At 34.9% G+C, this 13,873-nt stretch overlaps 1 protein-coding gene across 4 annotated transcripts in view; it reads left to right on the top strand.

Annotated features, from left to right (window-relative positions):
- KCTD3 (potassium channel tetramerization domain containing 3) overlaps positions 1-13,873 on the top strand; it is a 57,156-nt gene that overhangs the window by 5,997 nt on the left and 37,286 nt on the right. For 2 of the 4 annotated variants that reach the window (XM_012506629.2, XM_003265109.4), the window contains exons 2-9: positions 529-582; positions 819-864; positions 2,623-2,696; positions 4,438-4,496; positions 4,767-4,847; positions 5,748-5,885; positions 6,634-6,724; positions 13,241-13,431. In XM_012506629.2, coding sequence (XP_012362083.1) covers positions 529-582; positions 819-864; positions 2,623-2,696; positions 4,438-4,496; positions 4,767-4,847; positions 5,748-5,885; positions 6,634-6,724; positions 13,241-13,431 — 734 coding nt within the window. Of the gene's footprint in view, positions 1-528; positions 583-818; positions 865-2,622; positions 2,697-4,437; positions 4,497-4,694; positions 4,848-5,747; positions 5,886-6,633; positions 6,725-13,240; positions 13,432-13,873 lie in introns of all 4 variants that reach the window. The other 2 variants (XM_012506630.2, XM_030812876.1) reach the window with 1 other exon arrangement.

Raw genomic sequence — 13,873 nt, 5'->3', positions numbered from 1 at the left:
CGGGGAAGGTAAAACCTGAGTGGTATCAAGAAAGATGGATGGATCTTGAATTATTGGACATGAAGAGGGTGATCTAGCTGAATAAAGATACCAAAATGGTAGTAAGCATGAATTTTGGGGGGATATGAAGAAGTTTTGTCCTATTAGAGGGGAAAACCAGCATTTGTACTGGAGAGATGAGATGGAACCTGAAGGTAATTTTGAATGTTATACTGAGAAGTTGAGACTTGGTGTGATGGGCTAATTGTTGATTCTTCAGCAGAGATTAGCTTATTGGAAAGTAGTGTTTTAAGATGCATTATATGGCAGGTAACTAGTTGTTTATTGTTATTGAGAGCTGCTTGTATAATCTTAACTCCGAATTGAAAGTAGCAACATTTAAAAATATTAACTGTAATAAATATATTGGTACAGCTATAACCATAAAACATCTTGTAAATCATTAGCCAGCATATTAAAACAAGTTAACTAATACTGAAATTTCAAATCATGTTCTCACTTATAATACCAGATGATTTTTAATTGCAGATTTAGTACCTCAAGACAAACTCTTATGTGGATTCCAGATTCTTTTTTTTCCAGGTATGTCTTATAATTCTTTAGAATATATTTTAATACATTTATTTACCAAAACGTAATAATGCTTATCAATTAAATTGTTTTTTTAATAAAAAAGGTTAACTCTTAATATATATATATTTTTTAACTTGGAAGATAGATAACTTACTTTTAGTGGTCTTTAACATTTGGTAAAGAATTAGCACATTCGTTTATACTCAGATTTTAAAAACTAACTTTAGATTATTAATGACTTCCAGTTTGCTGAGTGGGAGAATTTCAACACTTCGAGATGAAACTGGTGCTGTGAGTATAATAATAATTGATACATATTCCTAAATTAATGCTTATAGTGCTTGGTCCTAACATATAGTTACTCTAAGAATATAGGAAAACTAATATTTTAATAATCACTGAATGAAAGTGGCATAATTTTATTTCTTGTCATATGTAGTTTTTTATAATCAGAGAAGATCCCTAAGTAAGGAATACTATATATGGCAATTTAAGTATTCATGATTAGAGAGATTGTAGGATATGAGCTTACATTGGCATTAGAAGAAATATTTTTTAGATCAATAATTGAAACTTTAACAGCAAGTGGATAAATGTAAATATTATGATATTTTTATATTAGAATATAAGAGGTTAAATTAGTAAAGTCCTACAGTTTTTTATTTTATTTTGGAGAATAACCTTGCAAATTTGTTTGTACAGCATTGGTACAGTGAGGGAAGGAAAGAATTGTAAAGTTTCAGTGCAAAAAAATTGGTTTATCCATTTGAAGGCAACAAAGTGACCAATGGTATTTATTTGCTGTGGTGAGATTTGCAGATGAAATAAGGCAACAAAGGCAGATATGTCCATGTGAAGTTATAAAAAGTTATCAGTAATAAGATCTCCACAAATCTGTGATGTTTCTTCAATTTTTGATCTGCTCTAATGAAAACAAAAGAAAATGTATAAAGCTTAGAAGAATCTCATTGATTGTATATACATAGTTGATCATAGTAGGAATTGTTTTATTACTGGCTGTCATTTCCCTTTGTAATTGATTTACATAAGCTTTAAAAGTTGCTCAGGTTTTATGGCCAAATCTTTTGTAAATGATTCAAAATAGGTGTTAGTATAAATTTCCATAAAAAGTTATCAATTATGGGCTGGGTGTGGTGGCTTATGCCTGTAATCCCAGCACTTTAGGAGGTCGAGGCAAGTGGATTACCTGAGGTCAGAAGTTCAAGACCAGCATGGCCAACATGGTGAAACCCCCTCTCTACTAAAAATAGAAAAATTAGCCAGGCGTAGTGGCAGTTGCCTCTAATCCCAGCTACTCAGGAGGCTGAGGCGGGAGAATTGCTTGAACTTAGGAGGTGGAGGTTGCAGTGAGCCCAGATCCTGCCACTGCACTCCAGCCTAGATGACAGAGCAGGACGCTGTCTCAGAACAAACAAACAAAAGTTACCAGTTAAGTATTTTACATTTTTAAGCAATTTGTTTTCCTCTTATGTATTCTGTGGTGCTTTATTTAAAAAAAGAAAATTGTCATTACCTCTCCCCAGCTCTGAAGGAAATTGAGATTAGTAAAAGTGTTATGAGAATAGTATTCTTTTCCACTTTTGACAGCAGTGTGCAGTATTTACTTTTCTCAATTACCCCATGTGCATTATTAAAGTACATTGTAGTTTTAATGATTGAACAGTATAAGAAAGCATTATTTATTCATGTTTTCAAAGTATGAATTGAATTCTAGACTGTTTCAGATAAAAGTGTTTCCTCAGGTGTCACTTTTACCAAAGGTATCAGTACAAGTGATTTTATTAGACAAGATTTTTTCTATGTATTAAAATATTAGTTTAATAATAACTATTCAGAGGAAGAAAAAGACACCATCTCATGAAATGCACACAGACTACATTCCAATTTTAGAAACATTAAAGTTTAAGAGTGGAAACAAGGAAATATAGTATTTAAATAATTCAGACTTTGTTCCCTATTAGTGTTACAGATATTAAAGTTAAAAGATTAATTTGTAATTTGAAAATAAAACTGTTCTCTTTTTTACAGATATTTATTGATAGAGATCCAGCAGCATTTGCACCCATTTTAAATTTTCTTCGGACAAAAGAGCTAGACTTAAGGTAAGAAATGCACTCTTTAAAGTAAATTCTTACTGATAAATATGTGTTTTTAGTATACTTTATGAAAGAAAAGGTTTTTTTTTTTTTTTTTTCCCTTGAGTTGGAGTCTTACTCTGTCACCCAGGCTGGAGTGCAGGAGTGCAGTGGCGTGGTCTCTGCTCACTGCAGCCTCCGCCTCTTAGGTTCAAACAATTCTCCTGCCTTAGCCTCCCGAGTAGCTGGGACTGTAGGCACATGCCACCATGCCCAGCTGATTTTTTGTATTTTAGTAGAGAAGGGGTTTCACTGTGTTGCCCAGGCTGGTCGCAAACGCCTGAGCTTAGGCAATCTCCCTGCCTTAGCCTCCCAAAGTGCAGGGATTACAGGAATGAGCTACTACACCCAGTCGGAAAAGGTTTTTTGTTTGTTTGTTTGTTTACTAAGACTTTGATTAAAAGTTTCCTCACACTGAAACTGGATGTGGTGGCACACACCTATAATCCCAGCTACTCTAGAGAAGAGGCTGAGGCAGGAGGATCCCTTGAGGCCAGGAGTTTGAGGCTGCAGTGAGTTATCATCATGCCTCTGGCCAGTACTGCTGTACTGTTAACACAAATAGTTTCAAAATAGAATAAGAAAGTTTTAAGCTTTTTTTTTTTTTTTTTTTTTTTTTTGAGACTGAGTCTCACTCTGTCGCCCAGACTCAGTGCAATCTCCACCTCCTGGGTTCATGCCATTCTCCTGCCTCAGCCTCCCGAGTAGTTGGGACTGCAGGCACCCGCCACCACACCCGGCTAACTTTTTTGTATTTTTAGTAGAGATGGGGTTTCACCGTTTTAGTCATGATGGTCTCCATCTCCTCACCTCGTAATCCACCCACCTCGGCCTCCCAAAGTGCTGGGATTACAGGCATGAGCCACTGCCCCCAGACACAAAGTTTTAAGCATTTTTAATGTTAAACTAGTCATAACCAGTTTCACAAATAAAAACAATTTAACATAGTAATTGTATATATTTATCAAGGCTGGGGAATATTTTTAAAATAAGGACAAATTACAACTGAAACCTAAAATGAATTATTAGTATTATAAATTCTGAATCTTTCATTTTTTAAAAATTTTATTTCATGTTAGTTAACTTTACTACTATGAAGTTGCATCATTTCATCTGGATAACATAGCCCTTCCCAAGACTAGTCTTTTTTTTTTTTTTCTATTTTATTTGTTCAACAAATATTTATTACATAACTATTTTATAGAAGCACTATGCTAGGCACTGTGAGGTATACAAACGTAGATCAGAAATAGATCATGCTCGCAGGGAATTTATAGTGTAATTGGGGAGATTAAGATAGATATGTATAGAAATAATTACGATAAAAAGTTAAAAGCAACCAATGCCATAAAAGAACGGTTTCCATTCTATCATTTGCCTTCTGGACAATTTATTTGTACTAGCCTGATAGAGCCCTAATCTCTCCTTTAGTGACTCAATTCATATATATATATTCTGTTATCTACTTAAAAACCATTCATATATATATATGGTTTTTAAGTAGATAACAGAATATTTTTGTTCACATGCAGTTTTTATTTAGACTTTTTAATGATTAAGGATAACAGAAATAAAGAATATTAGGAGGAAAATAATTTTTAAAGCCTTATGACTATATACATGAAGAACCTAGAATTTTTTCCTTTCACTTCAGATGATAATACAGGTTTCCAGTGTTAGAGAATTTACATCATTTGTTTCTTTGTAGGGGAGTGAGTATTAATGTTCTCAGGCATGAAGCAGAATTTTACGGGATCACTCCATTAGGTATGTGCTCTTTTAATATTTGGTGTTTATGATTTGACTCATATGAAAGTTGCCCTAAATGAAATGTGTTTATATCAGGTCCTAATTTTTGATGGACTTGTTCAGTGGTTAGTTTTTGTGGATTTTCATAGTAAAAAGATGTTGTCAACTCTGACTTAATTAAAATTTTCCTTTTCTTTCCTTATCCTCTTGAACTAGAGAAAATAAAAATGGAGTACTGTTTTTCTGTTTGCATGTACTCTTGACAAGTTTGCTTTGAAATGTTTTTAGTAAGAAGGCTTCTCTTATGTGAAGAATTGGAGCGTTCCTCTTGTGGCAGTGTCCTTTTTCATGGTTACTTGCCCCCACCAGGTATTTTCACTTTATTTAATCTTTTAAAAAAATTCCTTGTATCATTAGTACAAGCATATGAATAGGAAAAACTGTTCCTTGATTATTGAGTTTTTTTGTCTATAAATCTGTTAGAAATGGTAAGAACCTTTGATTTTTATAGAAATTAAGTCACATTATATATTGGAGCAGGGGTTTGGCAAACTTTTTCTGTAAAGAGCCAGATAGATTTTGTGAGCCAGAGGATCTCTGACAGCCACTTAACTCTGCTGTGTATACTACATGAAGACTAGGTTTAACTGTAACCACTACAACTTTATTTACATAAATAGCATTGATTGGGCTGGATTTTCCATGGCCCATAGTTTGCTGACCCCTATGTTAGAGCACTGGTTGTCAAACTGTTTTTTCACAAAATTAAGGAATTCTGCAGAGATAAGTCAGTGTCACCTCAGCCCCACTTTAGTTAGAAGAGCCTGCTTTTACCTGTGTTATAATGGACTTCTGAGCAAGATTTCATTTTAAAAAATGCTTCCCTGTCAAATAAAAAAATGTTTGAAAGTATGGGGAAATTCAGTTCTAAAGCAGTTAAATTATTACATAGTACCTAACACATAATACCTGTACCATAATCGTAAAGAGTGGCTGACAGGCTGAATTAATTACCCATTAATTCAGTAACCTAAAGCTTATTTATTGTAAACAGTGACAATACCAGAAATCTGTTGACAGAATTTTGTCTTTGTTTTTTTCATTTTCATTTCATTTTTTAATTGTAATTATTTGCAATAATTTGCTACATTGGAAGATGTATTTCGGCTTTAATGAAACTCACATTTTTGTTTCTTTGTTACAATGTGATATTTTTAATTTTTGAAAGGTGAACTTAGGAATGTATTTGTTTTCTTCTTCTCTTTATAGGTATTCCTAGTCGTAAGATAAACAACACAGTCAGATCCGCTGATTCTAGAAATGGACTAAATTCTACAGAAGGTGAAGCCCGGGGAAATGGTACGCAGCCTGTTCTGTCTGGAACGGGAGAAGAAACTGTTAGGCTAGGTAAGCAAAGATTACAGAAATAGAAAAAGAAAAATACGTATGTTTTTAGTTCTGGGTGATACTGAGTAATTACTTTTAAAGATTTTTGCCTCATCTCCTTTTTTATCCAGATTTATCATTTATATCTTGGAAAGGTCTCATTTAACACTTAATTTTTATTTAAAATGTTGCGTAAACTTCTGTCTTCTCTGAATCTTTAGAACAGGGTTGACAAACTTTATCTGGTAAGAGCTGGAGATTAAATATTTTAGGCTTTGTGGGCCACATGTTCTCTGTCAGACCTACTCAACTTTGCCATTGTAGCGTGAACACTAATGGACAATATGTAAACAAGTAAGCATCAAAACTTTTTTTTTTAGACTGAGTCTCGCTCTGTCGCCCAGGCTGGAGTGCAGTGGTGCCATCTTGGCTTACTGCAAGCTCCGCTTCCTGGGTTTACGCCATTCTCCTGCCTCAGCCTCCTGAGTAGCTGGGACTACAGGCAGCTGCCACCACGCCCCACTGGTTTTTTGTATTTTTAGTAGAGACGAGGTTTCACCGTGTTAGCCAGGATGATCTCGATCTCCTGACCTCGTGATCCGCCCACCTCTGCCTCCCAAAGTGCTGGGATTACAGGCGTGAGCCACCATGCCCGGCCCTTAACAAAACTATTAACCAAAACAGGCAGAAGGCTGAAATTGGCCTGGGGGCTGTAATTTGCCAACCCCCAGTTTAGAATGTAAAATATTTCTTTTTCCAAAATCAACAGGATTTCCTGTGGATCCACGAAAGGTGCTAATAGTAGCTGGCCATCACAACTGGATTGTAGCTGCATATGCCCATTTTGCTGTGTGTTACAGGTAGTGTATAATTAATAATGCTTTGCTTTTATAGGTGGTAGTTTTTAAATTAATTGTGATTTTATATTTTTAGATTGAAAAGCTATTTTTTGTTTAGTCATCAAGTTTTTTCCCTGCATATTTTACCCACGTCTGTATCATCTGATTAAGATTTAGTTTACTTTTATTTTTGCAGCTAATTTGCTAAATATTTCTGGTAGCCTTTATGTGTTGTAAACATTTCGCAGACAAGTGTGAACTGTCATGTAACTGAGATATCTTGATGTATTATTTATTGCTTATACCTAGCTTCTGAGACTGTAGTATATAATGACGTTAGACAGGATTATTAATGTGAGCTCCCTGATGATCTATCTCTAATGATTCAGTGTTTTGTATTCTGTAGCAAGGGAGAGTACATTGGTCATAAATACCACATTTTGGGAAGTGAGGTAGTAAAGCAGGGCAGTTGTTGCACAAGTGGTATAGTTTAATGTCTAATATGTGAAACTTACAAAGAAGTAGTTTGGTTTTACTAATGCTTACATTCTCAGAGCCTGAGAAGCAATGAAGAATAGTGCAGACTGGTGATTTTTTTTTTAATTGGGAAAGTGATAGGACTCTTAGTTCAAAATCACTGTACTCATTGAGAAATGTTGATGACAGAGAATGGTGTAGAAGCACAAAAGTGGTTGGAATATACTAGCTTAAATTATTATTTCATTTAATTGCAGAAAAATCAAAGATATATAAACTATTTGTTTATCACTGTTGAGTTCGGTTAAGAAAAAGTAGTCACCATAAGTTGAAAAATGTCTAAAATGTCTTCTAAAGTTTACAGATATAGTTTAAAGAATCCCAGATGTATTTTTTTTTTAAAAATCTGAATTTATGAAAGGTTTGGCATGTCTGGTAAGTGCTGTTTATATCAGTAATCTCAGGTTTATATTTTCCTTGTAGTAATGATTAGGTGCAGACTTTATGTTTTAAGAGTGTTTTGGCTGGGCGCAGTGGGTCACACCTGTAATCCTAGCACTTTCGGAGGCCGAGATGGTTGGAGTTCAAGATCAGCCCAGCCAACATGGTGAAACCCCATCTCTTCTGAAAATACAAAAATTAGCCAGGTGTGGTGATGCATGCCTGTAATCCCAGCTACTCGGGAGGCTGAGGCAGGAGAATCACTTGAACCCGGGAGGTGGGGGTTGCAGTGGGCTGAGATCTCACCATTATACTCCAACCTGTGCAACAGAGCAAGACTCCCTCTCAATAAATAAATAAATAAATTTTTTTAAAAAGTGTTTTGTGGATTTGTAATTTTAATTATGAAATAGCATGGAAATTATTTTTTGCATAATTTCTTTGGGGATGGTTTTGTATGAGGCAAGACTAATTTGGTAAAGGAATTTTTTTTTAGGAAGCATTGTTTTGAATTTATCATCTTATGTATTTGAATTGAGATGACTTGTAGACTTTTGTTTACATATTATATACATATTTTTGTCAATAAGGAATTTCAGAAGAATTGTGAAATGATAAGTGATCGAAGTGTAACAGCATAACTTTCTTTTTGTTATTGTACACAATACTAAAGATTGCTCTTTTCCAGAAACACCACATTATTACGTGAAATTTAACTCACTGGGTAATAATTGTAAGCAGGATGATGCTATTACATTTTCCAGTCTTTTGCGTTTGCATTGATTACGATCTTTCTGTGCTTTCACCAAGAGTCTGACATTTCAGAGCAATATACTCATGCAAAGTGACGAAGGACGAAAATTGAGGACATATTTGGATTTCCTCACATATAGTTAAATCATTCAACACAATGGCAATAAAAAGATTTCAAAAGAAAGAAAAATATTTAAACTGTTTAAAAGTGTAATCTTTTCTACAAGTTGTTTTTCCTCAAGTTTTTGTATCAGTAAGTTACAAAACCTTTAAAAAACAGAGTAGTACAGTGAAGACCTGTATGATGTTCTCCTAGCTTCACTAATTTTCTACATGGTTAGGTTTTATGTTTATGTCCCATTTTCTTGCTGAGTTTATGACAGTGTTACTTCTAGTAACGAAGAATAGTTGTGTGAATTGCTGCCCCCTTGGGGCTTATATTCCACTTTAGATCTTTAATCCTTGTGGAGTTTACTTTTTTGTATGTGGTATGAGATTTAAGGATTTAGTTTCTTCTCAGTGGGTAGGTAATTATGTTCTGACAATTTATTATGTAAATCATTCTTTGTCAGTGAATCTGATAGCCCATTTTATCTTGCTTTATATGTGTGTATGCACTTGGATCTGTTTTTCAGTTCTCTCATGTCCTTAAGACATACGTCTGTTCTCATACAATTTGAGGTGAAGTATGTTCATATTAAGTTTCAAAATCTCACAGGGCATGTCCTCTCTACTGTATTTTATTGAGGTCTTCACGTAGGAAATAACTAGACATAACTATATTCTTCACGTAGCTGTCTTAACCAGAGGGTTGGTTCACTAGGCAGCAGTAAGATGATATCAGGAGAGGTGAAATAACAGAGCATATTCTTGTTTTATATTTTGTTTTATTTATTTTATTTATTATTATATAGTTTTTGTTTTGTTTTGTTTTTGAGATTGTGAGACAGAGTCTCGCCCTATCACCCAGGCTAGAGTGCAATGGCGTGATCTCAGGTCACTGCAACACCTGCCTCCTGGATTCAAGCAATTCTCCCACCTCAGCCTCCTGAGTAGCTGGGACTGTAGGTGTGCACCACCACATCTGGCCAATTTTTGTATTTTTAGTAGAGACAGGGTTTCACCATGTTGACCAGACTGTTTTCAAACTCCTGATCTCAGGTGATTCACCTGCCTCGGCCTTCCAAAGTGCTGGGATTCCAGGCATGAGCCACTGTGCCTGGCCTTGTTCTACATATTTTAAATGTATTACTTGTATGGAAAGTTATAGAGCAAATATGTACCTTCTTTGTAATTTTTTAAAAAACAGGTAAATTCACATATCTTATTAAGAGTTAAATTCTGTAGTTGTTATAGTCATTTTTAAATATGCTGTCCTGATTCTTTTACCCTTTTTTGACATCTCTTTATTGTGTAATACCCTAATTACTATAGAGAAAAACAACTTAGAATTAATATCTCTGTAAAAGATGAGATTATATAGTTTTTTTTTTTAAGTGAATCCAAGTTTATTAAGAAAGTAAAGGAATAAAAGAATGGCTACTCCATAGCCAGAGCAGCCCTGAGGGCTGCTTGACTGAGTATACTTACAGTTATTTCTTGATTATATACTAAATAAGGGGTGGATTATTCATGAGTGTTTCAGAAAGGAGCAGGCAATTCCCAGAACTGAATGTTCCTCCCCTTTTTAGACCATATAGGGTAACTTCCAGACATTAGATGTCATTTGTAAACTATCATGGGGCTGGTGGGAGTGTCTTTTAGCATGATAATGCATTATAATTAGCATATAATGAGCAGTGAGGACGACCAGAGGTCACTTTTGTTGCCATCTTGGTTTCAGTTTTGGCTGGCTTCTTTACTCTGTCCTGTTTTGTCAGCGGGATCTTTGTGACCTTTACCTTGTGCTGACCTCCCTTGTTATGCTGTGACTAAGAATGCCTAACCTCCTGGGAATGCAGCCCAGCAGGTCTCAGCCTTATTTTACTCAGTCCCCATTCAACTCTGGTTTGAACGTCTCTGACATATTTTCCCCTTCCCCTTTACAAGGGTACTCTTAATCCTAAGGGTTTCAGAGGGAGGAAGATTCATCTTCTGTAACTTCTGCAGTCTGAATAGGGATGATGGTATTTCTGCCTATTAGGGTCTTCTGTATTCAGAGTAGAGGAGAGCTAAGTTAGAAACTGTCAGTATGGTGAGAACTCTGATTTCTGACAATGTGATGACTGAAAAATTAATAAGTGTTCAATTTAAGAAAGCACTGAGTAAGCTTATCTTGCATTCCTACACAAAGAGAACAACAGCAGTATATTCTACAATAACAAGGCAAAATAAGTAAAATTATCCCAAGTAAACTAAATAAGAAGGGCTTTTCATGAACTGGGAAGTTGTTGTAACCAAGCTGATATGGAGTTGGAACCAAGCTGATATGCTAGCCAATTCCAATACATGCCCACAATTAGAATACTGATCCAGATTTCTGTGTTACCCATGCCTCTTGTTTCTTCTGAACAGCAGCCACAGATCACTGCTTGGTCCACAAGGATAAGCAGGGTGAGTCCAAATTGCAGAAAAAAACTCAAAAACTACTGGTGAGACAAATCTAATAAAAAGTATACCATCGTTTTTGAAACACTTTTCCTCTTTTCAGCCTTTCATTTTTACTAAAGACAAATCATGGTAGGACTGATTTGTTTACAAAATAAACTTTAGTCTTATTATACTTGGCCTGATTATTTGTATAAAGTGCAGCAAGAATAATTAGTTCCTATATAGGCTCTTTTTAAATTGACTTTGATGGAACTTTGATCCATAAAGAATCTCAAATTAGACTTCTTAAAGCCTTGAGCTTTGCCATGGGTTTATCATTGCCTGCAAATACCTGTATGAGTTGGGTAAGTTTCTTTCCTCTTGAGGTTTCATGATAACTTGGGGCTTCTGGGCCTGTCAGAAAGTGACTTTCTTTACTTACCCCAGACAGGTCAGGAACCTTGTACAGGGACCGTGTAGACAAGATATGTGGCCAGTTTTCCCAAGGGGCTTTTATCAGCTCTATGAGTCAAATTTGATTCCTTAAACAAGTCCATATCTGAAAGCATGCTATTCCAGTCAAAGTCTTGGTAAAATAACCAGTTTCTCCAATTGTGTACTGTTACAAAAGAAAACAGATTCTTATTGTAGTTACATATTGCCGTAAGTTAAGAATACTCACAAATAGTTTCCAAATTCTGGAGAAATCAGGTAGAGAGAAAGAAATATGCTCAAAATTTTGTTTATAAGAGTATACTTTACTCAATTGTTAAAAGCTGCAAAATCTCAAAAGAAAAGTGTTCTTGACCCCAAAGTCAGCTGATTGGTGCTGCAGTCTATTTCCTTTGGGTCGGAGATCTCTCCACTATCTCATTTCATGGTTTCCCAGGAAGGTGTTACTGGAAAGGGGTCCTCATTCAGACCCCAAAAAAGAGTTCTTGGATCTCTCACAAGAAAGAATTCAGGGTGAGTCCTTAGAGTAAAGCAAAAGCAAGTTCATTAAGAAAGTAAAAGAATAAGAGAATGTCAGCAAATTTTAGTGTTTATTGGGTAAGTATTTAAGTATTTTTATTTATCTTAACAAATGAATCCCATCTGGTGGCTGAAGAGGGTGGTTATAAATTACACAATGCTTAGGAAAAATTGATACATTTTTCTCTATTGCTTTGAAGTTTAAGGAAATCATTAGTTCTTCAAATTAATATGGTCAATTGTATATTCTTATGAATTATAGTTGTATTACTTGGCATACATATTTAAGGGAAAATGAAGTTGATGTGTTTTTATTTAGGCCCTTAGGTGACCATCATTTATGAATACCTAAGTTTGCTTTTTGCAGTGAATGTCAGGTAGTTTGCAAAAGAATGCTTCTTTTCCTTCATCTTCTATGTTCGCTTTAGGTAAGACAAAAGAGAAATTTTATAGTTATGTTTGCATTATTTGTTTAGTTTAAAAATAGATACTTCATAGTTCAACTCATTCATTATTATGATTACATAACTGCTAAAGCTCTCAATGTATGAAGGCTGCTATACATATAATCACAGAGAACACATTTCTTTAAAACCTAAATTCCAATAGGGCAGAAAGAATTATTAAAAACTGACAGGAATATTTATTAGAGAAATTGGGTATTAAAGAATACATTAGCTTTTACATACAGGTAATCAGTAGTTCCATACAGTTTTGCATTTAGACCTTTAAAAACTAGTCTTCAGAGGATATCCTGCACCCTATCCTTTTTTATATAATAGTGCTAATGTATTGGAATGCTTGTGATACACTCATCTTAGTGTTTCTGGATAGACTGTCCATCTGATGTACAAAAAGCAAGAGATTCAGTATGTGTCATTTCAGTTAATAAACCCTGAAAAGCTGATTAATAACCGAAAGGAATAATAATTCTGAAATCCAGATTTTTTCTGATTGTTTGTACTCACAGAAGATGACAGTATCATTTGTGTGTGTGTGTGCGTGTGTGTGTGTGTGTAGAGAGAAACATGAAAGATAAAACTATCTTTTTTTAAAGTTTTTGAAATTTTTTAAAGTTTAGAGGACTTTACTAAATTATTCTTTGGGGAAATATAGAACTGTAGTCTCTTTCAAGTCGATACATGTCCTATGTATGCAAGTATACAATACCCCAAGGATAATATTGTGGCTTTATAGGCGATATAGATCAACAAAATTTTATTTGTAATAGGAAGGTGGATGGGTAACTGGTTAGTTTTTTTTTTTTGTTTTTTGTTGTTGTTTTTTGTTTTTGGTGCATTGATGTGTATTCTCTTTGCCTCATTGCTGCTGAGTCTACCTTACGTGCCTGTTCTTCCTTAACAGAATCAAAGAATCTTCAGGATGGCAGCAAGTGTTTACGAGCCCATATTTGGATTGGACTATCGAACGAGTAGCTTTAAATGCAAAGGTGGTTGGAGGGCCACATGGAGACAAAGACAAAATGGTTGCTGTTGCCTCAGAGAGTAGCATCATCTTGTGGAGTGTTCAGGATGGGGGAAGTGGAAGTGAAATTGGTAGGAAGAATCTTGTTTATGTTGCAATTTGATGATAATATTTTGAAGTTTATAAAAGAGATTGACACTGAATATGAAAATTAACCTGGACTCTCAGTTAGCTAGAGCTGTCACAGTATTTAATGTGGGAGGAATTATCTGATAATGAAGGAAAAATGATGTTTTAGAAAAGACATGGGGAACATCTTTTCACTACTTTAAGTGAAACCTGGCTGCTCTATGAGAATATTGCTTTTCCTGAATCCCACTTAGTGGTGGCTGTTTTTGCTGTTTTCTCTCCACCCCTCTCAAACCACTGAACCTGAATGTGGGGTAAGTCACTTTCTTGCTCCTCATTGTTGTTGCTTCTAGACAAGACATTCCCAAACTTTTTGGTTTCAGAACCCCTTAATCCTCTTAAAAAGTTACTCAGGACCCGAAAGAGTATAGGTTATTTTCTTTT

The sequence above is a fragment of the Nomascus leucogenys genome, chromosome 5, assembly GCF_006542625.1.
Source record: "Nomascus leucogenys isolate Asia chromosome 5, Asia_NLE_v1, whole genome shotgun sequence".
In the NCBI taxonomy this organism is placed as follows: domain Eukaryota; kingdom Metazoa; phylum Chordata; class Mammalia; order Primates; family Hylobatidae; genus Nomascus; species Nomascus leucogenys.
This window is presented reverse-complemented; position numbering and strand designations above follow the sequence as displayed.